This window comes from Aphelocoma coerulescens, chromosome 14, assembly GCF_041296385.1.
Source record: "Aphelocoma coerulescens isolate FSJ_1873_10779 chromosome 14, UR_Acoe_1.0, whole genome shotgun sequence".
Taxonomy (NCBI): Eukaryota; Metazoa; Chordata; class Aves; order Passeriformes; family Corvidae; genus Aphelocoma; species Aphelocoma coerulescens.
The window spans coordinates 967,010-993,780 of NC_091028.1; the positions used below are offsets into that span (position 1 = coordinate 967,010).

At 50.6% G+C, this 26,771-nt stretch overlaps 2 protein-coding genes across 2 annotated transcripts; one reads left to right on the top strand and one right to left on the bottom strand.

Annotated features, from left to right (window-relative positions):
* Window positions 1-43: 43 nt before the first annotated feature.
* On the bottom strand, window positions 44-9,468 carry RNPS1 (RNA binding protein with serine rich domain 1). Its single transcript, XM_069029931.1, has 7 exons — window positions 9,417-9,468; window positions 5,355-5,510; window positions 4,886-5,077; window positions 3,631-3,733; window positions 2,955-3,108; window positions 2,347-2,488; window positions 44-1,125 (listed from the first exon to the last, which is right to left on the bottom strand). Coding segments are annotated over exons 1-7 (855 nt in total). The 5' UTR covers window positions 9,419-9,468; the 3' UTR covers window positions 44-1,019.
* Window positions 9,469-11,790: 2,322 nt separating this feature from the next.
* Window positions 11,791-23,547, top strand: LOC138118836 (polyhomeotic-like protein 1). Its single transcript, XM_069030082.1, has 4 exons — window positions 11,791-11,968; window positions 20,685-21,708; window positions 21,840-22,012; window positions 22,735-23,547. The coding sequence occupies exons 2-4, from the start codon at window positions 21,300-21,302 to the stop codon at window positions 23,110-23,112; spliced, it is 960 nt and encodes a 319-aa protein (XP_068886183.1). The 5' UTR covers window positions 11,791-11,968; window positions 20,685-21,299; the 3' UTR covers window positions 23,113-23,547.
* Window positions 23,548-26,771: the final 3,224 nt, after the last annotated feature.

Genomic DNA, 26,771 nt, shown 5'->3' on the forward strand with positions numbered 1-26,771 from the left:
CACAGCCCCCCCTGCGCCCAGCAACGCAGCGAGGCAGGACGGCTATTCTCAACCCTACTGCTTTATTCAGTAACTGCTTGTCCTACACAAGTACAAACACAACATGGCCCAAAAGGATACAAAGTTATACAAAACAAAAAAAATCTGTATAGTATTGACTGTACAACAGGTGGTAAATTCTTTGCCTTTCCCTGTGTGAGCCCCAGTTAATCCAGCCAGCATCGTGGCTTCAAGTCTCCCTCTCTGCCTTGCAGTTTCCAGCAGATTGGTGCTCAGTCGCTCATTTGGGATTTGTAAAAGCACTCACACTGTTTCACTGTGGGTTGAGTAGGAAGTTTTTACCAACACCCTCAACGAAAAGGTGAAAGAAATCACTTATGGGGGCAGCTACAGAACACTTCTTAGGATTTCCAGCTTCTTCTCTATAGTGTCATATTCACTGGGCTGGACCGTTGTTTCTGTGGTTATTGCCTGGTGCAAGCATTAAAGAAGAGCTTACTCTGCAGAAACTAATCATCATGGGGAACTGGAATAAAGCAACAATTCTGTACTGAATTAAGTCTCAGGCAGGTCTGGGCTCCAGCTGCCCTGAAAAATCCTGTGCTGGCACCTGGAGATCAAGGTATGTGGCTCACTGTCTTACTCATTGGGGTTCTAACTAGAACAAGATTCACATGCTGGTCTGTACAGCGTGCTAAGCGTTTACAATCACCAAGCAGCAGCTGCTAACTGGAGAAAGAGAGGCTGAAACATCTTTCCTTCCCTCTATCTGGAAAAGATGTTTTTACAGCCTTTAAAATCAAAGCCATTTTTAAATAATTTCAATTCAATGCCAGGAATCCAGAAGCCTCACAGCAAAGTTTACTGGCCAGGAACTGGTGCTCTCTCCTCTTACGTTGCTTTCACTGCCAGGATTATCTCTCACTCCTTCTCACCCAGACTCATTATAAAAAAAAGGTACAATATTCCATCTGATGGGATTTAAGTTAAAAAGTAAAAAGCTGTCCAGTCCTTTTGCTTTATCTTGAGGAGTTTGAGCTGGAGCGGCTGCGATGGCGCCTTCGTCCGGGAGACCTGGATCGGGATCGCCGGCGAACGGGGGATCTGCGCCGAGGAGACCGGGACCTGGCAGGGAAGGAGCAGAAAGCTTCCCTTAGGAGACAAGCAACAGGTGCGAGGAATTGGTCAGCTCAACTACCAACTTTTAAAAGACACTTCCCTGCCTCCTGCCAAAATCCCTCACACACCATGGGAAAAGAGCTTGAGCAAAACACAGCCAGCTCCAGAGAGGACTGACTACACAGCGGGAGTATGCTGGCTATCCTGCCTCTGCTTCAGGAACCATAAAAAATTATTAATACCTGAACAACAGGGAAGAAACTGCTTCTCTTCCTCAAGGAATATGAGCTCAGATCCTGCATCAGATCCTCCTTCACCTGAAGTCATCTTTGACTCCCGAAACGGTGATATTCAGGGGAAGGATTTAACCAAACCCTTTCAAATTACGAGGCTCCTTAGAGGAAGCTTACTTAAGAAGTGATTTAGCTTCAAGCTTCTCAGTACTACAATCAACAGTCGTAATGGTACAGCTACTGCTACGACACAGAGGTTCCAGGCACAGAATACTAACAGAGCTTTAACAGGATAGTAAAACTTGGAGTAGGAAAGATAACAAAGGAGGGAATGGCAAACCTGCATCTGTGAGACTGCAGCAAAAGGTGTGTTTAAAGGAGGACCAAGAAGCCTCCTGGATCTTGTGCCACATAACTACTGCTCATTTTTAAACCTGTGGTTCAAAGCTGTTCAGCAGTCAAGTTGCTACTGACAAGTCAGACATTTTGAAGACATGTAAACACTGAAGACTCAGAACAACTTATCTAAGCACAATCAGGCAGCCCCAAGTCACACAACTGTCAGATCACACCTTGGGGCCAGTGTACTCCATTCACCTGACACAGGACTGCTTTTTGGTCATGTGCCCATGCAGAAATAAGGGAGGGAGGCACAAGGACTTCTGAAAAACAAGAAGCTGGCACAGCCTGCCACAAGTGTTTTGTCAGCCAGAGTCTGTTCCCACTTCACCTTGAAGCCTTTATGCAGAAGGGGCTCCAGGGAACAGACTGGGAAGGACGTGACCTTTCCTGGAGACTGTGCTCAGGATGCAGACCAGAGCAGGCACCCTGGAGCTAAGGAGTTAGGAACGGCAACCCAGGTTCAACCGATGCCCAAAATGTGCCACTGTCACTTGGCAGGGGAAAGTCAAGTCCAACAGGATTGTCCCTGTGCCAGGTCTTTCAGTGATAATCAGCTGCTACCGAGAAAGAAAAGCATCGTCCCAGCTCTCACCTCCTCCTCATGCGAGGGGGTGACCTGCGCCACATCGGTGGCGGCGGCAGCATCCTCCTGGGGGGGCTGAAGCGTCTGGGAGGTGGCCGAGGCCGTGGGGCCAGCACAGCTGTGGCCGTGATCTCCTGACCGTCAATCTGGCCTTTTGAGGGAAACACAGAAACAGGGAGAAGTAAATCTTTTTCCACAATAACATAAACACATCATATTACTGCAACTCACAGCTTTGTCGCAAGCAGCACCGTGGACTGATCCCACTTCAGTTATCTTGACACCCTGCTCAGGGACTATTCTGACAAAGTCCACACAACTACCAGACTTCTTAATCTAACCCCACCAAACTGCAGCTCAGATGTTAACCTGGAAAAGTTTTCATATAAGCATAAAATAATTTTATCACTGTTTTGAAAAAAAAAATTAGTTTTAATAGTTCTGTGATTTCTTGAATCTGTCCTGAACCGCACAAAAGCCATTTGGGCTGAAAACTGACAGTATTTTAGATCAGCTCACCAAAGAAATCCCTATCACCTCTAACTCTTTTTCTGATCAAATCCATCTGCTCTGAAGACTTTTAAAAGCCCCCAGGCTCCTTACAGGTCAGTACCTACCTCCATCCATGTGTTTCAGGGCTTTCTCAGCATCATCTGGGTTCTCGAACTCCACATAAGCATAACCTTTGGAAAGGTGTGGGTTTAGCCTGTCAACTGGCATGTCAATCATTTTAATCTTTCCATAAGTGGAAAAAATTTCCATGATGTGATCCTGCAGAGAGAGAGCAAGCCTTATGGACACAGACCACACTCACTAGCCAGGTCTGGCTGGCAGAGCAGTATATCCACAGCACATTTTTTCAGCAAAGTAAACTTTTTACCCCTGAAGACCTTTAAACTACACTCTAGCCAAGAAAACTCAAGCCAGACCAGCTCTCTGCAGATCCTTTATCAAGAACTGCCAGATATCCTTTATGTCTCCAAGGTAATTTCAGCTGTTGTCCCAAATTCTAGTTTTCTTCCTAGTAAAACAGGATACAAGGTCTGGAACACTGACAAAACAGGCAGACCTCTTAAGCACTACGTGTGTCTCAGAAGCCTTCATGGTATTTGACTCAGTAAAATCCTACCAAAATTTTCTTCACTGATCAATGTGGACACAAAGAAACAATTTCCAACAGTAACACCTTGACAACTCTCTAGTAACCAAAAAGTCTGGAGAGCTTTGAAGGAGCAACTCACACATTCTCCCAGAACATGATTGCTTGACTACAGAGGAACATGACATTACTACCTTGGTCACGTTTCTAGTGAGCCTTCCAACATGCACTTTTGTGGGTCTGGGTGATGGGCTCCGCCTCTTGCGCTCCTTTTCATCTCTCTTGGGTGGTTTGGACCTGATTTGGACAATAGAAAACATCTACAGTTTTCAGGCAACATGCAGGACAAAACCAAGAAGCCAGTCATTATCACATGATTAAAAATACCATTTTTATTGAAGGGCATCTTTTTCCTGAAGAAGTTACAGTGTTGAGGTGGTGGTGAGGGTGTTCCACTCAGAAACACCTCAGGATTTGCATTTATCTTGTCTGCTTTTGCTTTAGAACCTTTTGAAAATTGAGGACCTTTTTTTGCAACTTTTCAACTTCACTGCAACTAGGGTAACAAATAACAGAATTTAGCAAGCACTTCTATGAAGTTGTGGTCATAGTTAAAGCGTTTCCCAGTTGTTAACACAAAAACATTCTTTACCTCAACAACTGAAGAGGCAAAGTAAGGCCATAAACATACCACAACCAGGCACACAAACAGATTCAATCATTTGTGTTTCTGTATTTTCTGTTCACTACAGAGGTCCAAAAATGTTTCAAAAGTCTACTTAAAATTAGCTGCATATCACAATGCCTTTGTAGTTAAAAAAAAAAAATCTGGAATGAAACCTTAATCTGTAAAAAAATCAGTAAATAGAAAATTTATATTTATGCTTCTTCCTAATCCTAAAGTCCATAAATTGAGTGATGCACTAAAAACCCCACCCTCCTTTAAGCAGATTTTTATCATCCTTCATCACCTTATGCAAAGGGAAAACTGTAGACATTAAGATAGTTTGATTCCCACACCACCCTTACGGGGGTCTTCCTTTGCCCTCCTTCCTATTTTATTTTTTTGTAAATAAGAATATAAATATACATATATATATAAATATCCTGGTTTTAGCCCTGACTTTTCTGTTAATTGTGGCTGTAGTTTACAGCTTTAATCTGATCTAGGCCCATACTGCTAAGGAAACACTGATTGAAACCGCCTCTAACAACTCTAATATTTAAAACCTTTAAACTCTTCAAAATTAGGTTTTTAATCTCAGTTCTTACAGGGTGTATATCTGGATTCTAAGGAAATGGAGCACACCCATTCTAACAAAATTCAGATCTCTAAGCTATGGAGAAAGCAAATGGCCTTCAGAGAACAATCTGTTCTGATCACAATCTTGTATTCTACATGGAATTAACCCAGCATCTGGCAATTCCTAGAAGACAAATAAAACTCACTTGGAGCGGGATCGTCTCCTGTTGTCATGTCTGCGTCGAGAGGGACTGGGAGATCCAGAAGAGCTGCTGGAACTGGAACTGCGGGAGGTGCTGGAGCTCCCAGAGCGGCTCGAGGCAGAAGAGGAACTTGAGCCACTGCTAGAACCAGTGCTGGAACTGGACCCTGAGCTGGAAGTTGAGCTGGAACGGGATCTGTTATAAAAGGGGGAGAAGAATAAAAATTAGTGGAATATTCAGAAAAACAATAACTGAGAAACTTCTGACAACTAGAGAGAGTAACTGTGACTGAGGCTCCATAGCTCACCACACAGCCAAAGAAATTCATATCTGAAATAGAAACCCTCTTAAGTTAGGCTAAAATTGCACAGTGACTAACACAACACAAGCTTTCAACAGGCCCCACGACTAGCAGAAATAAAGGTGATTTCTGAAAATGCTGCCATTTGTTACTCTCCATACAAGTGCCCACCTGGTACTGCTGCTCCCACTGGAAGCGCTGCGTCTTTTGCGTGTCTTGTCCCGACCACGATCCTTTTCACCTGACTCCTTAGTGGCTGCTTTATCCTTGGACCGGTCCTTTGATTTCTCTTCAGACCTGTCCTTACGCTTGGTTGGTGAAGGAGCCCTTCAACAACAAATTGCAGAAGGCATTGCTTAAGTCAGAAAAACACAGACAACAAAAGCCCCACACCCAAATAAAGAACAGAACAGCAACACAAAACACTGAACTTTGAATGTAATTCAGGATCACTGTTACTGTGGAGTTAAAGCATTAGGCAATTGCAGACATTTTAGAAAAAGGGAAATATTTCACATTATAGAGCAGCTTGGAGGAAGACAGCCACAGCACACAAAAATTCACTCAGGAAGAAGAATTTCCAATTCCTCACCCTCACTGGGAGAGCCTAAGCACCCTGTAACATCCCAGTTTTGTCAAGCCTAGAAAATTCGGACAGCATGATTACTTAGTGCTGGAAGCTTTATTATTTTGACTTCTAGAAAACTCTTCTTTTTCAATCCTGGTAACTCCTTTTCCCCTTCAGAGGCATCCAAAGAAGACTGAATGGGCCCCACATCTCAAATCTCACTTCTATCTTCTCAATTCAGAGAACCAAATTAAACACAATAAATCCCAAAGAACAGCCTAGTTACAGGTTCACAAAGAAATTAACAGTTACACATATAACAGCAATCCTGCTCACAACACACTGGACATTCACTGCCTTCTCCAGAGTCCCGAGTCCTGTCAGACACGTAAACAGAGGCTCCCACGGGCACTGGGGGCCTCACCTTACAGTCTGCACTGTTGTTTCACATTCACAGAATTACAAAACACCTTATTTATCCAACCAAAAATATGGCAGACAGAAGGCATCCATTTCCTCTGCAAGATGCACAAGCAGCTCATGCCTTTCAACCCAGACCTGGCTCCAGAGGAGCAAGCACTATCTTTCTCCAAAACCAGTCTGTGCCATGCAGCACACATTTGTCAGAAAGGAAGGGCTGTTGAGAACAAACCCTCACTGAATTATGGCTGCTTCCAGCCTCAACAAGCTGCTCCCAAAGCTCTGTCAGCCTTGGTAAAACCAGGTGAAAGGGCTGAGATTGCTGCACTGCTGCCACAGCAGCTCTCACTTCAACTTCTCAGCACAAAGTCTAAACTGGATTCTGACCTTGCCTACCCTCCCTCTTTGCCCTAGATCCGAAAGGAGACTAACTTAACACCTCTCTATTTAGCACTGAAATGCTGGGCATTAGTTGACTTCCAGATGTTTGCCATGTGAGGGCTGTATCCATCACAAAATCTGCAACTTCTATAAACATGCTGCATTTTGATTACTCCATGGGGATTGTTTAACACCTGCATTACAAACCTGCCTCCAACATTTTAATAACCTCTAAAGGAGTGTGACACCCTCAACTACCAAGGAATGAAACATTCAGGAAATGGAAGCATGAGCAGAAGTGTGTTGGAGCTGCCAGCCTTATCTGCACTGGCACTGAATATGCACAATAATGCAGGATGTTGGAAACATCTCCATCTCCATGTGCATCACAGGCAAACTCAGTGAACAAGAAAAAACCTCTCCAGCTCACAGCATCCAACCATCTCGTTGCTTCTGTGCTTCTGGCAAGCAATTACTTTATTCTCTGAATTGCAATAAAATTTATGGTTGGGAAGAGATTACTTCTGAACAGTGAAACTTGCTTTCCTGATCTTCAGCTTCACAGTTTGCCCTAATACATCAACTGCAAGAAGCAACACAAATGAATATTTACAAACCAAGCTCCCTGCAGAAACTAAGAAACACCCATGGCCTTTCTGCATGGAGCACAGGAAACCCACCCCACAGACGTGCCACGGGCAGAGCTTGCTGGGAGAGGAAATGTCTCCTCTAGCACCAGTGGCAGGAAGAAAGCAGTCTAAGGACTGTGTCACGGGTGTTGCAAAGGGAGCCGAGACAAGCAAACCTCGGTACGTCACTCAGCTTTAGGACATTTCTATCCAGCTCTGTGTCTCTCTAGTGCAAGGTGTGAGGGGGCTGCAGTTCGGGAGTTGAAAGCCACTGCATGAGCCTAGCTGGGCAGTACAGAACAGACAGGTTCCTGGTTTCACAAGGCCAGAAAATTAAGATTTTCCTTTCATAAAATAACAGAATCACAGACTGGTTTGGGATGGCATGAACCTTAAAGCTCATCACTTTCCAATCCCCCAGCCACGGGCAGGGACACCTTCCACTACACCAGATTGCCCAAACCCAACACTTCCAGGGATGGGGCTTTTCTGGGCAACCTGTACCAGGGCCTCACCACGCTCACAGGGAAGAATTTCTTTCTAATCTCTAATGTAAACCTGCCCTCTGTCAGCAGGAAGCCACTCCCCCTTGTCCTGGCACTCCAGGCCCTTGCAAAACATCTCTCTGCATCTTTCTTGTAGGTTCATTTCAGGTACTGGAAGGCTGCAATTAGGTCACCCCAGAGCCCATTTTTCTTCTTCTAAATACCCCATAGCCAGGTTTGGGTTATCTCTGCCTACGCATCAGCTCCTCCTGCACCTGTGGACTGTAAGAGTCATGATGTTATCAGCATACAAATCTATCTGTTAGTGCCCAAGAGTCAGATCTGGTTTTACCCCTTCTGGGAGACAGGAAGAGGGAACACGGATAAAGACCAGCATGTTTGCTGTTACCCAGGCTGCTGCCAAAGCAGGAAATAGAATCACAGAATCAATTACATTGGAACAGACCTCTGAGACCATCAACTCCAACCTCTGACCCAACACCACCATGTCAACAAGACCAGAGCACTCAGTGCCACATCCAGTCTTTCCATAAACACCTCCAGGGACAGTGACTCCACAACCTCTCTGGGCACCCCCTTCCAAAGCCCAATCGCCCTTTCTGTGAAGAAATTCTTCCTAATGTCCAACCTAAACCTCCCCAGTGCATCTTAAGATCTTGTTCTATTGCCTGTTGCCTGGGAGAAGACCCCAAGCCTCGCCTGGCTACAATCTCCTTTCAGGTTTCACTGCTTACTGCTCCTCCGGACAGGCGCTCACCAGGCAGATTAGCCAAATGGCTTTTGAACATTCAGCAAATGATGCTGCATTTAAGCAGCCTCCAAACTAACCAGCGGTTTTACTCCACTAAAACATACGTTCCTTTCCCAGGAATGCCACTGGCCAAGCTCACTTCAGTTGGAAACCTCACCCTAACCTGTGGGAATTTTCACCTGCACAAGTTCAGGCATTCACTGGAAAATGTAGAAAGAATAAACCAGTCTTCATACAAGGCCGTACAGCAATGCATTTCTAAGCGACATGCTTCTTCCCTACGACCAAAACCTCTCACTCTCTAACAAATAACTGGTTTAGGGGCACCCACCCCAAACCAGAAAGCCTAAGAGCAATCTACACAAACCAAACGTCCATCTCACACACACTTCTGCTTTAGAGACAGAATCTGCACGCTTAGAGCTGCAGCTCTGTGGCAAAGGAAGCAAACTCGCTCGCCCCCGGGTTTCCCGTAGGGCTACAGGCGAGTCCTTTAGGCAGTTTGCTTCAGGCCTCCAGCTGCAAACTGGCACAATTCCTGGTGTGAGAAGGGGTCGGCACCCGGCACTTCTCTGCCCACTACGGCCGCTCGGCCCAGCTCTGGGGCCGGCGAGGCAGCCAGATCCGCTCGCCGTGAGCCCCGTACAGCGCCCGAGGGGCAGGGGGCCGCCACATCAGCGCCTCGGGTCCGCACAGCGCTCCTCCCGCCGGCCCGGCCGCTGCAGCGCCGAGACTCGGGCCCAGCTCCCCGGCAAGCCCCGGCCGGCCCGGCCCCGCCCCGCCCCGGCCTTCCCTCCCCTCCCCGCCCCCGGCCGCGGGAGAGCGCGGCTCCGAGGCCCCATCCCTTGGCCCTCACGCCGCCACGGCCTCTCGGCGGCCCCAGCGCGCTCCCCCCAGCGCTCCGCTCGGCGGCGGGGCCGCTCGGGCCGCGGCCGGGCCGGATGGACGCGGATGGCGCGGCTCCCGCCCCGCACTCACATCCTCGGCGCCGCCGCCGCTCCGCGCCCGTCGCGCGAGATTGATGCGGCGCGGGCGGGAAGGGGCAGCGCCCGGCGCACGGCGATGGCGTCATAGCAGAGGCAGGGCGGGCGGCAGGGCCGGAGGCGGCGGGAGCGGGCCGTGCCGTGCCGTACCGTGCCGTGCCGTGCCGTGCCGTGCCGTGCCGTGCCGTGCCGTACCGTACCGTACCGGTGCCGGTGCCGGTGCCGGTGCCGGTGCCGGTGCCCCTTCGGGGCCCGTGGCCACGGCGGCCGGAACCCCGCGGCGGGCCGGGCCCGCTCTGTGTGTTAGAGCACTCCGTGCTCCCGGCCCGCGCTGCCTCAGCGGAGTTCATCGGGCACATCCGACCAGGGCATGAGCAATGAGTCCCATTTGTACTGCGTTTGCTTGTAGAGTTTATGCAGCTACGCAAACTGGTGAAATAAAAGTTCCTACCAAACCCTCTCCTGCATAATAATAGCAATGACAGTAGCAGCTGGAGCTTCAACCCAGCAGGCTACAGCCTCCGTACGGGGATTCTGGGCCCGCCCTGGGTCAGGTGCAGGTTGCAGATTCACAACTCACAGACTCTGTTTTGAGGTGGTGGCGGATGTAGGGACAGCACTGCTGAGAGGGGACTTGCCCTCTCAACTGCAAGAAAACTGGGAAGAGGAGAATGAAAGACTTAAGAGGGAGCACCGTACAGTGGCACTTCATGCCACGTGGGAAAGATATCCTCTCTCGCTCTCCCTGCCAAATGTGTTTGCTGGGAACTTAAAAGGAAATTTGCCAGTGCAGGCACTGGTCTGACCTTCTGACCACACTGGCTTCCTGACTTTTGACTTCAGAGGAACAAAGTCAGAAGTGTATTTTGACTCCATCCCTAATGCAGGGCCTTAAAAGCAACAGACCTTTCTGAGAAGCAGGCGTGCTGATCAGCTGAAGTGCATGCCCACAGGCATATCTTTTAAATTCCCACCGATGGAAGCTTCACCTCTTGAATTCAGTGCAAGAATATGTCCCTTCTACCTCCACCACAGGACATGAGCAAAACCATAGCAGCTGTCTGTTAGTTCATTGTGGCAAGAAGAAAAACTGGCTTATTTTCTGTTCTGCTGCAAAACCAAGGGGTATTACATAAAACCTGACATGGAACAGGTTCAGAAAACAAACAAAGAAAACAAACAAAACCCCAAAGAAAGCAAAAAGGAAGTTGTTCTTCACACAACATCTTGTTAAAAGGGCAGATTTCCCTGACGGGATTTTGTAGTCTTCTAAAAGTTCACATGGGTTCAATGAGAAACTGCATTATGTCTAATGAGGACTATTAGTAGACTGTCATGACGACCTTAAATCATGCAATCATTAAGGTTAGAAAAGCCCTCTAAGATCATTGAATCGAATTCCAATGCCGCTCCCACAGCACTGCCAAGGCCACCAATAAACCACGTCCCCAGGTGCCACATCTACATATTTTTTTTAACACTTCCAGAGATGGTGATTCTACCACTGCCCTGGGTAGCCTCTTCTAATGCCTGACCACCCATTCTGCAAGGAGTATTTCCCCAATATCCAAACTACACCACCCCTGGTGCAACTTGAGGCCATTTCCCCTTATCCTGTCCCTTGTTCCCGGGGAGCAGAGCCCGACCCCCACCTGGCTGCACCCACAGTGTTTAACGTTTTTTTCTCTCTCAGTTATGGCAAAACCATAAAGGCTAAGCGATCCCAAAGTCCTGCACACCTTTATTCTTATAACAGCTCTCATCTCTCCAGGGGTGGGCAGGTAAGGTCACTGAACCAGCAGAATAGTACTGTGAAAAAGGTTTCCTGGCAGCTGTTACCTGAAGCAGGTTCCTGCAGAGCTGTGAGCCGCAGGGCCAGCCCCAGGACGGTGGTGGCAGCGTGTGGGGGGCTGCCAGCACCTGGCAGGACTGAGCCTTAAGCCAAGCCTGAACGAGGAGAGATGAACATCTCATTTGGGGGCACTAGAAGAGCTGAGAACAGCTCAAAACACTTGTCTGCTTCAGTTTCAGAGCGAATGGCCCGGCCCCGCTGTGGCCTCTGCCCATGCCAGCAGCCCGGCTGGCACAGCGCAGCCACCATGCCCCCGCAGGAATGGAGCTAATGCTTCCAGGGCTGGATGGGATCTCTAGGGGCGGCAGCGCTGCCTCGTGTGGGGCTTCTCCATCGTGTGGCACGGGTGTGCCCAGCCCCGCCTGGGCGGTGCTCCGGGCCGGGCCGGACGGGTCTGTGCCCGGAGGGGACGGGCTCCCCGCGGCCCGGGAATGCGGCTGCCCCGAAAGGGTTACGAGAAGGGCTCCGCCCTCCCTGTACATCGGTCTCCTCCTGGGTGACCTTCCCGGCAGCCCTTGCTGGCTCTGCCCCAGCCAAACAAAGACGGCAGGAGCTTTTCAATCAGCCGCCTCCCAGAAAGTTGGCTGAGGGAGAGCCGGGCTGTGCTGGCACCTGGCTGATCCCGGCCGCCGGAGAACGCGGCCGCGAGTTGGTGCCGTCGCCTGAGAGGACCCCGGCAGCCGTCGGGAGTCCCTGTACGTGGGTGCTCTGCCCGTTTGCTTCTGTGCATTGAGCTGGTTTGGGTGCTGAGAGTGGCGTGGGGAAGGATGAGAGGAGCTCCTGGCAGTGGTGCGAGCACAGGGAGGGTGCAGCAGGACAGGGCTCCGGGGCCCGCGGCCGTGCGGAGGCTGGTGCGGCGCTGAGGTTCGGTGTCGGAGCTGGGAGGGGCATGCCCGATCTGAAATGCTGTCCTCCGGCCGCTTCTTGAGCTCAGAAACCTGCCCAGCAATTTTCCAGCGAAGTGCAGACTCCTTTAGATACTGCCCACGTGTTGGTGGACGAGCAGGAGAGGAAATAACAGAGCTTTGTGAGTGCTGCTTTTGGCTCTTCTGTGCTTTTCTGTCCCTTCCCTCCTGCACTCCCAGGCTGCTGCTGAGGACAGGCTGTTTACGGCCACCTCCGCAGGTGAACCGCTCTGCTCCGGTGCCTCTGGGGTTGGGGTTAATTGTCCGTAAACGCTGCCTGAGGCTGAGGGCGCTTGTCCGTGGTGTTGGCACCGACTTGGAACTGGCGCTTCATTTGTCCTTCCTATTTGGGTCTAAATGGTTCCTTGGCTTTGGGTTTGTGGTGGCAACTACTGAGAGCTCTCCCTTGAGCCCCCGGAGATCCAGTTGACCCGTGGGTCATTCTGCCCAAGGCAACACTGGCATTCCTTTATCATGGTGAGGTGTGAGCACCCTGTGCCAGGCATTGCTTAGCATTTGTGGGGATTGCACTGCAGCACTGGCTCAACCCGCAGCCTCTGGATTCTGGTATTTTCCCTGTGCTGGAAGATCTTTGGTCTGCCTCCCTGTTCAGACTGTCACTCCTTCTGCACCTCTATGAGAGTAGGGGTAGACGTATCTGGCTCCAGAGGGTACAGTCTGTGTGACTTCCTTAGAGGAATTGCAGGTTGGGGGATTTGTCCTCTGAGGACTTGGAAACTTTTCATCCAAATGTGTAGAAACAGCCGTAGTTGTCATTGCAGGGAGTTGAGAGCATTTCCAATAGCTGCATTGTTGAGTAGCTATATAGATTTGGAACAGCAAAAATAGGAGATTTTGGGAGTTCCTCTCTAATCTGCAGAAGGGTGTGAATTTAGCAATTTAGTTGAAATACTTACGGGTCTATTAAGTCATCTGCCATAGTTTCTGAACATCTGGCCCTCTCTTGAGATCTAAGGCTATTCTTGCAGTGTACACTGGTAGCTAGGCCATGAACACGTCTGCCCCTGCATGTGTCAGTGCATACATTTGTGTATACATTTGTGTATTTCAGGGCTTTTAGCTTAAAAACTGTGCCTTGATGCCCCTTTTCCTCTGTTTTCCTGCAACTGTATGCCCTGATGCTGTAGGAATATACCTGCTCAATGCTGAACTTAGTCAAATGTCCTGGTTTCACCACAAGGAATAAACACCGTGTTACACTTTGTGCTGATTTCTTGTTTCCTCTTCAGGCATGTGAAAGACTAGAAATTCAAGGTGTAGCCAGTGCAGCTCTCTCTGCTGGAAGGGCTGTATCTGTGGAGAGCAGTGACTCGAAATGCATAATGCTTTACAGAGAGGCACAGGTAGAGGCAGGGCAGTGAGATACTTGGCATTTATTGTTCTTGTCTAAATACTGAAGTTCGCTTTGATTAATTTGTCCAGTCTGAGGGCAGAGATTGATTTTGGAGCCAGGATGCAAAATCCAGCCTGTTCCTCTCCCACAGGCCTTCCCGGGTGCTCTGTGAAAGCGCCCTGTTCCTTCAAGCTGGGGCTCCACAGTTCTTAATATCATGTTTGGGTGCTCCAAATCATTTCTTAATACAAACCTGACCTTTACCAGACACAGCATCACAACCGTGCTGAGTTTGTCAGACCAGGTAATAAAATGTTGAAGGTGATTCTGGCTTTTGGGCTGTGGAAGAGTCAATCCAGTGCAAAACCTTTTTGTTCAAGGCTATCAAACAGTATGATTTTATACAGTGTCTCTGCTCTGTGGTGTGTGGCCTGGGACCCTTTCATCATTAGGGACGATTTTCAGTATTCCTGATACTGTTCCTTTTCTCCCCTCAAACATGAGGTAACAGTACTAACAACACTAACACAGCGTTGTTACCCTGTGCCCCTAAACATCCCAACACACTCCTCTTTATTTTCCCACCATATCTTTATACCATATTCCCCAGTGACCTCCAGGCTGTAGTGGCATTGTCTGAGGCAAGAGCAAACTATATGTATCATCATACTCACAATTTTTTTTGCAACCCCCAAAACTGTTGTGGAGATCTAGCTTTCTTCAATGTTCACATTCTGCAAATCTTAAAGTAGAACCATAAATTTTTGTATTTTCCATGTGAGGATCTGATTTTTAAAGTGTGGCCAGGCAGGGGTAGCTCCTCAACTACTCTGAAAGCACAACCTAAATGAATGAAGCAGTTATCAGAGCAGATGACAGAGCAAACCGAGCTGTGGGCTCTAAACAACTCACTTCAAATCCTGGGCCAGACACCCAACCCTTTCTGCTATTCTGATGTCTGAACTACAACTTGATTAAAATCTTCTTCTGAGGTTATCCCTTCAGAGGGGAGCCACCATGGCTCAGGTAGCAGCAGCACCATCTAAATTTATCTTACCCATCACCTTTTAATAAAACCTATAACAGCTGCTCCTTCATCAACTTTGCAAAGAAAGTAAGGTGGGATGCAGCCTCACTACACTCAGTGCTGTTAGATAACGTTATTGCTTCCATAAGGCTTGGCAAATCCCACAGAACAGTGGCACTGAGTAACATTGCAGCCTAGGAGAAATGGCTGTTTTTCCCTGGCACAGATCTTCCTGCTTTGGCAACATTTCAGCCCTGGACACCTAATACCATTCATCTTCTTCCAAGCTAAGTTCCATTGAACCACCTTGGCCAGCTCATTGCCATTCTCGGGGCTGTCCTGTGCAGGACCAGGAGTTGGACTCGGTGATCCTTGTGGGTCCCTTCCAACTTGGGATATTCTGTGATTCTGTGAGCCCTTTCTGATTACCTGTCTCCACAAAGCTAAGACTTCCCAGTCTATCCCTACAGCAGTAAAACTGTTCTCTGCATGAATAGCCAAGAACTATCCATATCCACTCCAAGCTGTGCCAGGCAGGCTCTGGAGCAGGATCTGGAGGGCAGGAAGCCCAGTGGAGGATTGTCCTGCCCATGGACACATGGCTGTGTTCAGAGCACAGTTCTCTACAGGGTGAGGATTTGGGCATTCCTGGCAGACTCACTCCTTCCACAATACCTTTTCTCTACTCTATATACTACTTGCTGTCTGAATCCATATCTTAATCCCACATAAACCAGCACTGTCCTCCCTGTGCTTCTGGGTGATGATTCTAATAATATTTCCCCCTCCAAGCTGATGCAGAGTGAAAAAAAGGACTTGTCCTGCCAGTTTTTGCAGCAGCTGTTCAGAACACTGTGGGAAAACAACAATACCAAATAAGATGGATGAATGTCCCTCCCCAGCTGCTTGCAGCTTCTCCAGCTTCCCAGGGTGTGCTGGGGGTCTGAGAAGGAGGTCTACAAATCAGATGCAAAGGAAAGTGTGGGCAAGAGAACCTTGTTGAGCTGTTACTAGTCACAAGGCCCAGATCTGACAGATTTGGCTTGTGTCTCTTTACAAGGTCCATGAGGATCAGTCCCCTTTTGGCAATGCTGAATCCATTGTGAATGAGGTAGACTGTTTCCCATGCCCTGGTACGCTGGCCTTGCACTGTACAAAGAGAGTTGAAAGGAAAGAGACATAGCCACGTCCAACTATGTTCATCATACCTTAGATGGACCTTCTCAGGGCAGGAGTAATTTTGCACTCTCTGCAGCACAGCAAACCCTTGAGCTCAGCATGCTTTGGGATGTTAACAACATAAAGTGTCTGTTTTCAATTGCTGAAACCAGACAAAATTAGCTGTATCTTCTTGCTCTGTATCTTCATGCTCCCTGTGGGTCACAGCTTTTGCTTCTCTCGCTCCTTCCTCTACTTCAATCACATCTGTTCTCAGCATCAGCAGTTTGTCTCTCTGGTGAAACCTGTTGCTCCACCTCTGTACCTGCTGCCCCATGGCTGTGCTGCTCCTGAAATGGTGGATGGGAGCTTGTTGCTCTGGTTAAGCCCATCTGTACATAAATGCCTCCATCTTTCCAAGACTCTTCCATCTGGTGGGCCAGGCTGGCCATGGGCGTGCTGTGGTGCAGCTAAAACAGCCTTTGAGAAAACACAACCCCAGGGTAGCACAGTTACCTGTGCCATGTCTGTTGGAGGATTAGCTCTTCCTTGCTTTACCCCAGCATGAATTCTGGAAGCAGCTTTGCTTGTACCCCTCAAGGGTGAAACTGCCTGTGTCCAAGAGAAGCTGTGAGACGAAAGGGAGAAGTCAATCTTCCCAGACATGAGCCAACTCCATGGTCACACAACTAATGTTTCACTCTTGGGGAATTTGGCATTCAGAGCCAGGTAATCAGGGCTTCAGAAGAACTGTGGAGAGACAGGTGGCAGTGGCTGGGGATGGATGTGTGTGCAGGCAAGTGAGCTCTACGCCAAGGACTTGCAGGTTGGATACTGGGGAGTTCCTCTCTCTCAGGTTCACCTGGAGTGGGGGCTTGCATGAGCACAGGAACAAGTTGTGCAGAGGAAAAGCCTGCTGGGCCTAAGGCTAGTGGTTACATCACGTGACTTGTAGGAAATTTGGATTCATGCTCTTCCTCTTTTTTAGACCTTAAATCCACTCTGCTCTGAAAGGAAGTCTGGGACATACTGCCTTCTTTCTCTTTCTCTCTTGAGGCTGTTTCATTTTTGTGTGTAATACCATCTGGGACAGAGAGTATGGGAACTAAGGAAACAATCCCAGTGATGAGAAGGCTGCTTCAGGCTCTGGGCTGTGTTTCTGTGGATGTAGCTGCATGCAGAATCATGGAATAGAGCATTGCCAGCAGCAATACCTGGGTAAAGGAGCTTTCCCAGCTACAACTAAGTACATAAAGACTTCAGGCATAGCAAGTGTTCGGCAGCAGCTGAAGAAAGGGTGGCTAATCTGAAATTTGGACAGACACCTAAATTGGCAGGCTGGAGCAAAATTCCTTTTGCAGGCGTGGTGGTGTAACAAGGCATGCATCTGCTCAGACAAATGTGTATGTCCAGCTGGCTGTGTAAGGTCTCGGAAGCCAACCCACCAAAGGGCAAAACTTGTAGCCTGTGGTGCTGCATGACAGCCCTCTCTGATTGGAACTGTAAGCTGGGTATTCCAGTCACTGCATCTTCCCCCTGGGATACCCATCCCACTGTAAAACACAAGTGTGGGGGGAAGACACTTTGAGACCATGAGGAGCCATTGCAGCTTGCAGGGGAATAATGTGTGGCTGCAGAATGTGGTTTTGCCAAAGGACTTGCAGCTGTGGCTGGCACACAGTGTGACAGCCAGGGAGGTGGAGGCAAGCAGGATTTCGGAACAGGGGACTTTTGTTGCCTGCACTCAGCTCATGGCACCTGGTCTTCATATGGAAATGCCAAGCCAACTTTGTGGTGCTGCTCTATTTTAGAAATAGCAAAGGCTGAGTCAGTCCAGATGAGACTGCTTCAGGGACTTTCTGGAGGAGATGAAACCTCTCTGTCTTCCTGATATCCACAGAAATGGAAAGCGTTAGAGGCAGAGGGTAAGCTCACACAATTGCTTTGAATTTTCTTCCATGGATATGCTCCCTTTCCCTATCCTCCTGCAAAACCACCACTGGAATTAACTTTTCCTGAGTGGTGTAAGAAACCTTCAGAGCAACCATCTCACTCCCAGCCTGGCCCTGGAAAGTGAAAGGAACTCCATCAGTCACAGGTCTAGGAAAATCCCTGAATCTTTCCCTCTCATTGAATTGATTTTTGGTTTTCCTTGTGCAAAAATTATTGGAGAGTAAAGAACACCTTGAAGGCCAGGTGAGTGTAAAGGTCTCATCTCTGTTTGTGAATGTGTGAGTTGGTAAGGTGTGTGCATAGCACAGGTTGCAGCTCCTTGGGGAAAATACCCTCTGGAGAGGGAGAAAGAGGAGAAGGTGATGGACTCAGTGTGGAAATGGGGAGCACATTTAGTACAGGAAAACTGTGAGTTTGCAGCAAGACCTGGATAAATAAAGTTATAAGTAGAGATGGAGCCAGGCCAGGCTATTGCAAAGGCTGACTGTGGGATCTTATGACTTGGCCTTCCAGTACTTGAAGGGAGCTTCCAAGGAAGATGAAGAGATGCCTTTTACAAGGACATGTAGAGATAAGACAAGGGGGAATGGCTTCAAACTGTCAGAGAGTAGGTTTAGATGGGATTTTAGGAAGAAATTCTTCCCTGTGAGGGTGGGGAGGACCTGGCACAGGTTTCCCAGAAAAGGTGTGGCTGCCTTGGATCCCTGGAAGTGCCCAAGGCCAGGTTGGACAGGGCTTGGAGCAACCTGGGATAGTGGAAGGTGTCCCTGCCTGTGGCAGGGGGTAGCATGAGATGAGCTTTAAGGTGCCTTCCCACCCAAACCATTCTGGATTCCTCAAATCAGGAGAAACAGTGAGGTGTTGGAGCGAGTCCAGAGAAGGGCAATGAAGCTGGGGAAGGGTCTAGAGGATAAATCTTATGAGGAATGGTTGAGGGAGCTGGGGTTGTTTAGCCTGGAGAAAAGGAGGCTCAAGGGTAACCTTATCACTCTCTACAACTACCTGAAAGGCTTCTTCTCCCAGTGAGCTAGTGATGGGACAAAGACATAGCCTCAGGCTGAGCTGGGGGAGGAGTCAGGTTGGACATCAGGAAGAATTTCTTCACAGGAAGGGTTGTCAGGCATTGGAATGGGCTGCCCAGGGAGGTGATGGAGTCACCATCCCTGGAGGTGTTCAAGAAAAGACTGGATGTGGCACTTAGTGCCATGGTCTAATTGACAAGGTGGTGATCAGTCAAAGGTTGCACTTGATCTCAGAGGTCTTTTCCAACCTAGATGGAAATTCTGTGATTCTGTGATTTGGAGGAAATTGCTGGAATACTGTATTTTATGGAATACACTCATGTTGCTTTCACTGGTAACCCTTTTCCCCTACCTGACAGGGATAGAGTAGCTGTTGTGCACTTTGTTTTCCCTCAAGGTGTAAGTGAGCAGGGCTGGAGCTGGATTTTGACCTGCGCTTCTGCCTGCACTTCTCCTGCATCTCCTGCTCACCTGCTGGGTTCTGACCCCCAGCCTTCTTCACAGTGTCACCTCTGAAATGGCTTTCCAGGTCTTGGTCTACCTCTGATTAGTAAATAGATATTTTTTTAAAGCCCTGCTGCAGAGGCAAGTGCTGTTCTTGAAGGATAAGGAGCCTGGGTGAAGCCTTGAGCATTGATGGTATCTCCATGCAGCTGCTGTCTGCAGCCATGCTCTGCTGCCCTGAAGCCATCCTGACCATACTCCTCATCCTGCTGCCCCTCCAACAAATGGGGGGTTCTGGGGGAACACTGTGAGTTGGGAGTGCTGAGCTTATTGGGGGTTAGCAGGGCAGGGATGGTCTGTGCCTCCCATGAACTTTCCCCACGCCCAGGAAAGCAGGGCAGGGTGGTGGGACCTCCGTGGAGGGCTGGGGGGGAGGGCTGAAGCCAGTGAGCATGTGATAAAGGAGGGATTTGGGACCTGGGGATGGTACACAGAGAGCAACATCTTCAGTGGAGAGGGAGCTGGAGGAGATGCAGTGTGAAGTTGGTGCTTCTCCAAGGTGCTCCCCTCATCTTCCCTGTGGTGGCTGGGTGAAGGCTGCAGCTGTGGCTGTTCGCTTTCCTGGCATTTATGTAAATGATACGTTTCTGTCACCAGCTGCTCAGATACTCCAGTGTCCTCTGGTCGTGTCTGGAGACACTCTGGGAGGAGGGCAGAGTATATTGCCAGGGCTCAAGCTCCTCATAACTGCAGTTTCAAGGTGGTGGTCTCCTTGGAGCATCTTCCCTTGACATGGGGAAGGTTGGGAATTTCTGACCTTTTGCTCTTGCTCTGCAATGGTAGTGTCTGCATCCAAGGATGTCTGTTTTCCAATATCCACTCTCCCAGCTCTTATCTACAAAGTCCCTAATGCACACAGCAGGGCATTGGGGGGCCTTCAGACAAACAGAGCTGGATCAAAGTACAGCCTACATCTCTGGAGCTAATGTCTCTTTCTTTTGCCATGGAACAAGATGCAGAGGGGCAAACTCCTCTGTCAAATTAAGTGACTCCATTTCTCCCTGAAGCTGATGTCCAGTAGTCTCTGTGCCTCCTTGGCCAACATAACACATTATCATCTTTTTTAAGATCCACGTGTGCCTTGGGAAGTGTGATTTGGAAAAGGTTCCTCTATCACATCTGCTTTGCAGCAGCTACTTGAGGTAGTCTCTAACCGGAAAAGTGTTTTGCTGCCTTCTGGGAATTCTTGGAAGACATTTATTTTAGTGAAGTGAAACCCAAAAGTATGTCCTTTAGGGAGCAGCTGCAGCAATGAGTGTCCAAGAAATGCCTGCAGATTAAGGAATTTGGTAGAAAGTGGAAAAAACCCTCCACCATAGTTGTGTAGACGCACACACGTGCATGTATAGACACATATAGGTATATCCCTGTGTGGTACAGGCGCGTGCCTGGTGTGAGAGGGGAGGCACAGGAGGTGCAGCCATTATAGTTATAGTTGTGCCTTCTTTACATCGGGTGTATCAGTGGTTGCATTTGCTTCTCCCAAAGGTACAGGACGGTGTTGTCTCCAGACCCAAGGGCAGGCTCTGCAGCACCAGCAGTTCCCACATGGAGTTTCTACGGTTCTGCTCGCCGTGACCTTCTGGGCCACCAGGGAAACACAAAGGGGTCCTGCCAGCCCCATGCGATAAACCATCACTTGCCAGGACTCGCACAAGGCTTCCTGGGACACTGAGCAGCTGCTCGGGATCCTGACCGCTTCTGATTCCTCACTGTACTGCTGGCAGGGTGGGGTTGATGTCCAGTTTGGGACACTGGGCAGAGCCAAGCCTGTCACCATCCTCTGTGCCCTTGGCAGACTGGGGGACCGAGCTGGACCCCTCTCTCTAAAGGGGCTCTGCGTGAGCGAGGGACAGGCTTGGGGCTGTCCATTATTCGCTCCAGTGGGAACAGCCACCTGCCTCACCCTTTCCATCTGGGAACCGTGTCACTGCTGGGGATGGCACCACATGGACGCAGGGCAAGGCCCAGCAGCCTGGCAGCAAGCACTAGCTGAGCCTGAGCACCATCACGGGGCATAGAGCTGCCTGGGGGGTGCCAGCGTCCCCACCACGGCCGCACTCCAGGCATGTAGGTGCCGGGCACAGGAGGGTCCCAGCAGCAATGGGCCGGCTGGATGACCATGCCAAGAGGAGGATCGTGGAGCTGCGCAGGGCTGGGCTGAGCTTCCGCAAGATCAAGAAGGTTCTGGAGCTGGATGACATCCGGGTGACGCCGCAGGCCGTGTACCTCTTCCTCAAGAGGAAGAGCGTGGAGCCGGGATCAGCGGCAGCTGGCTGGGATGGGGACCAGCCCTGGCCCCCGCTGCAGGGGCATGAGGCTGAGTCCCCCAGGCTGCTGGGCACCCAGCACCCTGCAGTGCCCACCGGGGATCCTACAGGCAGCCGGGCGCCCTGCTCCACTGGCAGCCAGGACACCAAGGAGGGCATCCAGATTGTCAGTGTGGCCTCGCTCTACAAGGACGGTGGGCAGCTTGGGGACACCCTGCCTGTGGGGCTGGCCCCTGGGAATGGTAAGGCCTGGCCCCACTGGGGTTCGCTGTGGCTGCTCCCTGCCACTGCTGGGCTTGGGAAAGGGCCTCATTCCCCACTGGAGACCCCCCAAGGGCCTTGTTTTGAGGTATTTCTCTCTCTGTTCTTGTAGGTGATGACAGCTCCACAGGCACACCCCTGGCTCCGGGGGCTGCTCTGGGGAGTCTGGCCACACCCCCCCAGCCACTGCCCAGCCGAGGGCAGGTGGGCACACCCCTCACCCAGAACTCAGCCCTGATGGTGAAAAAGAAGACTGTGGACAGGGCTATCCTCCTGCAGAAGAAGGTAGGATGGCAGGATGGGAGAGTCCATGTGGTCTGGCCAGGAGCTGCTTCGGTGCTGCCATCTGGCCAGCCCTGCACAACCCCCTGCTGCATCTACACCATGTGGTGGGGCAGGCTTCTAGGGGTGAAAGGCTCCCAGAGTGCCTTCCAACCTCTGCTAACTGCACTTGACAGCAATGCTAACCCTGGCACTTGGTGGATGTATCTGGGAAGCCCCTCTGGGTGGGGGTGGGGCCATGGGCTGCCAGGTGCTGGCCATGGAGATGCCAATTGCTGCCTGGCTTGGCCTCTAAACTGGCAGCTCATGAACCTCTTTTTAAGGCTTGGTGTCAGTACCAGCTCAGGAGGTTCTTCCAGCCACCCAAGGCTGGAAAGCAAAATCCAGGAGATGTTGTTTCTGTCCCTCCAGAGAGCAAACACAAGCTTGGCATCGGCACGGGCAGCCCCACTGCCATTCAGCAGCAGTCACCCAGGATGGATCAGCACGTGCTAACAGCACATGGTGCACCAGAGGCTCTGATGGAACAGCGGCCTAGGGGCTGGCTGGGGCTCAGGCAGAGCTCATGGTGAGGTCTAGAGGTCTGCAACAGGGTGATGGCTTTCTCTGAGAGCTTTTCTCTGAGCCTTGTAGCTAAGTGCAGAATAAATCTCTTGTTAAACTCCATTGGATGTGCAGCTGATAATGTTTCACATTCCCTTCTCTCCTGCCTCCCACTATTCCAGGTCAAAGATGCCAGCACTCAGACTGCCCTGCCAAACGCTGCAGGTCCAGGAAATCCCAGCCTTGCTTGGGGCAGACCAGTGCCCCCCACTGCTCCCAGCTGCCCCGCCATCGCCGAGAAGCTGGATGCTGTACAGATGGAGGTGCAGAAGCTGAGCCAGGCCCTGCAGGCAGTGCTGGAGCGGCAGTGCCGCCTGGAACGCCAGCAGGAGCACCAGCAGCGGCTGCAGCAGGAGGTGCTGATGACACTGCAGCAGCTCAGCTCCACCGTGAGCCACGGTGCTGTGCCGGCCACCCAGCCCTGTGGCCCCTTCAGCAGCATGGCCGAGCCCTCGCCTGCCATGCCCAACTTCAGCCAGTTTAAGATGGAGCTGATCTGAGCTCCCGCAAGGCCTGTGTGCTCCAGCAGTGCTGCGCTCATGGCACGATGGAGCTGGGACGAAGAACCATCTCTCAGAGGCTGCCCAAGGATTGCATGCAGCACCCAGCAGAGAAGGTCCCTGGTGCCTCATGTTCCCAGCCCTGCTGACTGGAAGGGGCTGCCTGGCACAAGAGGCTGGACAGTGGAAGGCTGAAGCCTTGCTCCTCCTGTGCTGCTCATCCTGGCTGGCACTGGAGCTGGCTGGGCCCATGGACCTCAGCAGAAGGCAGTTGCCTGCAAGGAGAAGATGCAGCTAAGATGGACACAGCAGGAAGGTGGGACTACAAGGAAACCTGAGGCTTCCTTCTCATGAAGGTCAATGCCATGATGATCAATCCTCCCTCCACAGAACCTTGGTTGTTCAGTAAAAATCTGTCTATGCCGTGGTTCAGAACCAGTGTGGGATCAGTATCTGCGTTTTCTCCACCCCCTCACCCAACCAGTGAGCAGGCTGGATCTGTCTGGGTCACTATCACCATGCATGGAACCACAGGGTGCAGAAACCCATGAGGTGAGACCAGCACTCCACATATGAAGGATGTTGTTGGAGCCTGGCATCAGCTGCTGCACTCTTAGGGATAGAGCTGACTGTGTAGGAAACAATCTTATACTGAGTAGATTCTACCCTCCACCCCACAAACTCAGCAGATCTGGAGTCTGGTACTGCTGCTGCCCACTGTCTGGCAAGATATGGGCAGGACCATACCAGTAAGAGTTGCTTCTGGGCAGGAGCTGATTAACTGGATGTTCAGCTCTCCTCTAACCCATTTTCCTGGGCAGGACACCCTCCTGGTTGTGATCCCCAGCAGAAAGGGCTGTCCCTAGAGCAGGCTGCTGGTGGTGCAGAGCTGCTCTTGCAGAGCAGGGCATGATGCTGAGAACCCCCTTGCCTGGACCAGAGGGGCGCAGGGGAGGCTGATGCCCTCATGAAGCAGCCAGGATGGGGTCTGTGGCTCAGACCCAGGAAGCCGTGGCAGCTCCAGCGAGAGTGTCCCCAAAGGAACAGTGCCCCAGAGGTCTGCGGCGATCCCTCGGCTGCCAGGGTGCTCTCGCAGGGGGTGCCTGTCTCAGCAGGCTGCCAGCTCTCTAGGGATTCAGTGGGAGTGATTCCAGCTCTTGCTCTGTGAGGCAAACCCCAGGCCAGACCAGGAGGAGAGAGACGGGAGGCTCGGAGAGCAGTTCCATGTGGGGCAGCTTTATTAGCCCGCACCCTGCCGAGAGGAGGCCAGGGACAAGCTCTCTGATCCCACGGGGCAGAGGGCTAGATCTTATAGGGGTACTGGGGTGGGTGTGAGAGGGGAAAAGCCAATGGATTACAAAGGATCTGCATAGGTTCTCCAAGAGGATCAGGGGTCTGTGTCCTCTCCCACTGTAACTGCAAGGTGGCTGCCTCTTCCAAGGGGATTCTGCTGGGAGGTTGTGCAATCTCCCTATTTCAGCAGGCCTCCCTCCAGGGCAGAGGCTGGGCATACCCTACACCCTCACTGAGCAATGTAGTCCAGAAGGACCAGAGACTGGCCTTGCTGGCTGGGAGAAAAGGTCTGATGGGGGTGGCCTTGGCTCATCACCCAGCAGTGAATCCCGAGAGGATGCAGAGCATGTCCTTCCTCTGTATCAGCCAAGCAGGCTTCTGCCTGCACAGGCACCACACTTGGCACAACCTGTGCCTACGAGAAGTCCCCAGCCTGTTCTGAGGTCTCCTTGAGTCCAAGGTCAAAATTAAGAAGGGTAAAACCCAGTTCAGGTGTTTGTACACAGACACAGAGAGCTGTAGACACGTGCACAGATGTAGATGTAGGTGTACACCTGGCATTTGGCAGGTCTGTGCAGCAGCCCCAGTGCATGGGGGAGCTGGACACCCCCTCTGCCCTCCTGAGACACATCCCTGGCCCCAGGGCTGTCAGACCCAGCTGTGCCCGGGATCATTAAGAAGTCTGCTGCCATCTGCCCACAGTCATTCATTTCTATGTTGGTGTAATTTTGGGGATGTCTGAAAAGCAACAGATGAAGAAAAACACATGATCAGTTGCTCTGCTCTTTTGCACAAGGCAGCTAATCTGCACCTCAGCTTTGAAAAGAAGAGGCTGGATGACCAGCACTCAGCAGGCACAGTTTCCTAATGTCTCTGTCAACATTTCGGAGAAAACAGGAGCAACAGCTGCTATTCCCTGGCACGTGTACATTAACTTAAAACCACCCTGGTTTCTGAAAGAGCTTCCCTAAATCTGACTTAGGCTATTTAAAAAATTATTTTTTAAAAATAATTATATATATATATATACCGGGTTTTCTATTCCCCAAATGTATTCTAAGAACTTCCCTCATTTCTAACTCTTGCACATCAGCCCCTTATCCAGTGCTGAAAGAAAAACAGTGAAAATTAATAAAAATAAATCACCTGGGCTGGTTAAACAACCCATCCACTGTAACATTTATTTCAGACAGACATACAGCCTGAGTGTTCAGCTGCTGTTTGCCTCCTGACCACGTTAGGGAACACCAAGTTATTATTTAAAGTGGTGTCCTGTTATAACATGGAAGGTGTTTCCCACCAAGGGAATCCCAAGGTGTCTGTCATTTCCACCCTGCTCCAAGGAGGAGCTCTTCCCTGTGGCCACAGCATCATCTGTTGTGTGCCACATGCCTTCAGCTTTCTGCTCTCCCAGCACAGCATGTTGTCAGTACCACTGATGGCCCTTACACTGACATGGCCAGCATCATCCAGGATTTACTGGTGTTATCTCAACCTCCAGCAGAACCTGCAGTCTGCTCTGTCAGAAACAAAGGGGCTTTGCAAAAAGGAAGGGACTTTGCTGCAAGAAGAGGAGCAACATACTGAAATGTCTGAAGGCAGTGTATGTGTTCACCTGAGTGAAGGAGAAGGTCCCTATGCAGCAGGTAGAGAGGAGGCCCTGGGGAAGGACAGGGTAGGGGATGCACAGCAGATTCAAGGATGGTTTCTCACCTTTTGATGAAATAAAAAGCCAGGCCAACCAACAATAACAGGAGCAGGAGAGATCCCATGACAAACAGGGCAATTTCCCAGCCCTGGAAGGAAGCTGAGGGAACAAAAGCAGAGAAGAGGGATTACAGCCATGACCTTTCCCAGCACAGGGGGCTGCTAGGAGGTCACAGTCACAGAACGGGTTGGATTGGGCCATGTTGGGTTGGGTTGAGTTGGAAGGAACTTTTGAAGGCCATCTAGTCCAACCCCCTGCCATGGGCAGGGACACCTTCCACTATGCCAGGTTGCTCCAAGCCCTGTCCAACCTGGCCTGGAACACTTTCAGGATGGGGCAGCCACAGCTTCTCTGGGCAACAACAGGTTGGGCTGTCCCAGCCTTCCACTCTTTTTCCCTGCTACCCGCCCTGTGACACCCCATCTCTGGACAGTTCCAGCCTGGGTGCCAGTAGCTGCTCCCAGCAATTGGGGCCTTGGGGCTTCCTGGCTGTGTGAGCAGCTCTGAATGCAAGTGGCTCCCCACTGAAGCCCAGTGGCTTGCCCACATCTCCTCTCGTGGAGACATGGTCTGACCGTGGCCCCAGCCCTGTTCACTGTGCTGGTAGCAGAGTCCCTCCTACTTACCACCACTGTGTGATACCAATGGCACATTTTTG

Coding starts and splice junctions, on each gene's coding strand:
- RNPS1 (XM_069029931.1), bottom strand. Junction 3,109..3,630: donor TCACTAGAAACGTGACCAAG/GTAGTAATGTCA, acceptor CTCTCTCTGCAG/GATCACATCATGGAAATTTT. Junction 2,489..2,954: donor CCTGAAACACATGGATGGAG/GTAGGTACTGAC, acceptor TTCCCTCAAAAG/GCCAGATTGACGGTCAGGAG.
- LOC138118836 (XM_069030082.1), top strand. CDS start 21,300: ATGGGCCGGCTGGATGACCATGCCAAGAGGAGGATCGTGGAGCTGCGC. Junction 21,709..21,839: donor GGGGCTGGCCCCTGGGAATG/GTAAGGCCTGGC, acceptor CTGTTCTTGTAG/GTGATGACAGCTCCACAGGC. Junction 22,013..22,734: donor CTATCCTCCTGCAGAAGAAG/GTAGGATGGCAG, acceptor CCACTATTCCAG/GTCAAAGATGCCAGCACTCA.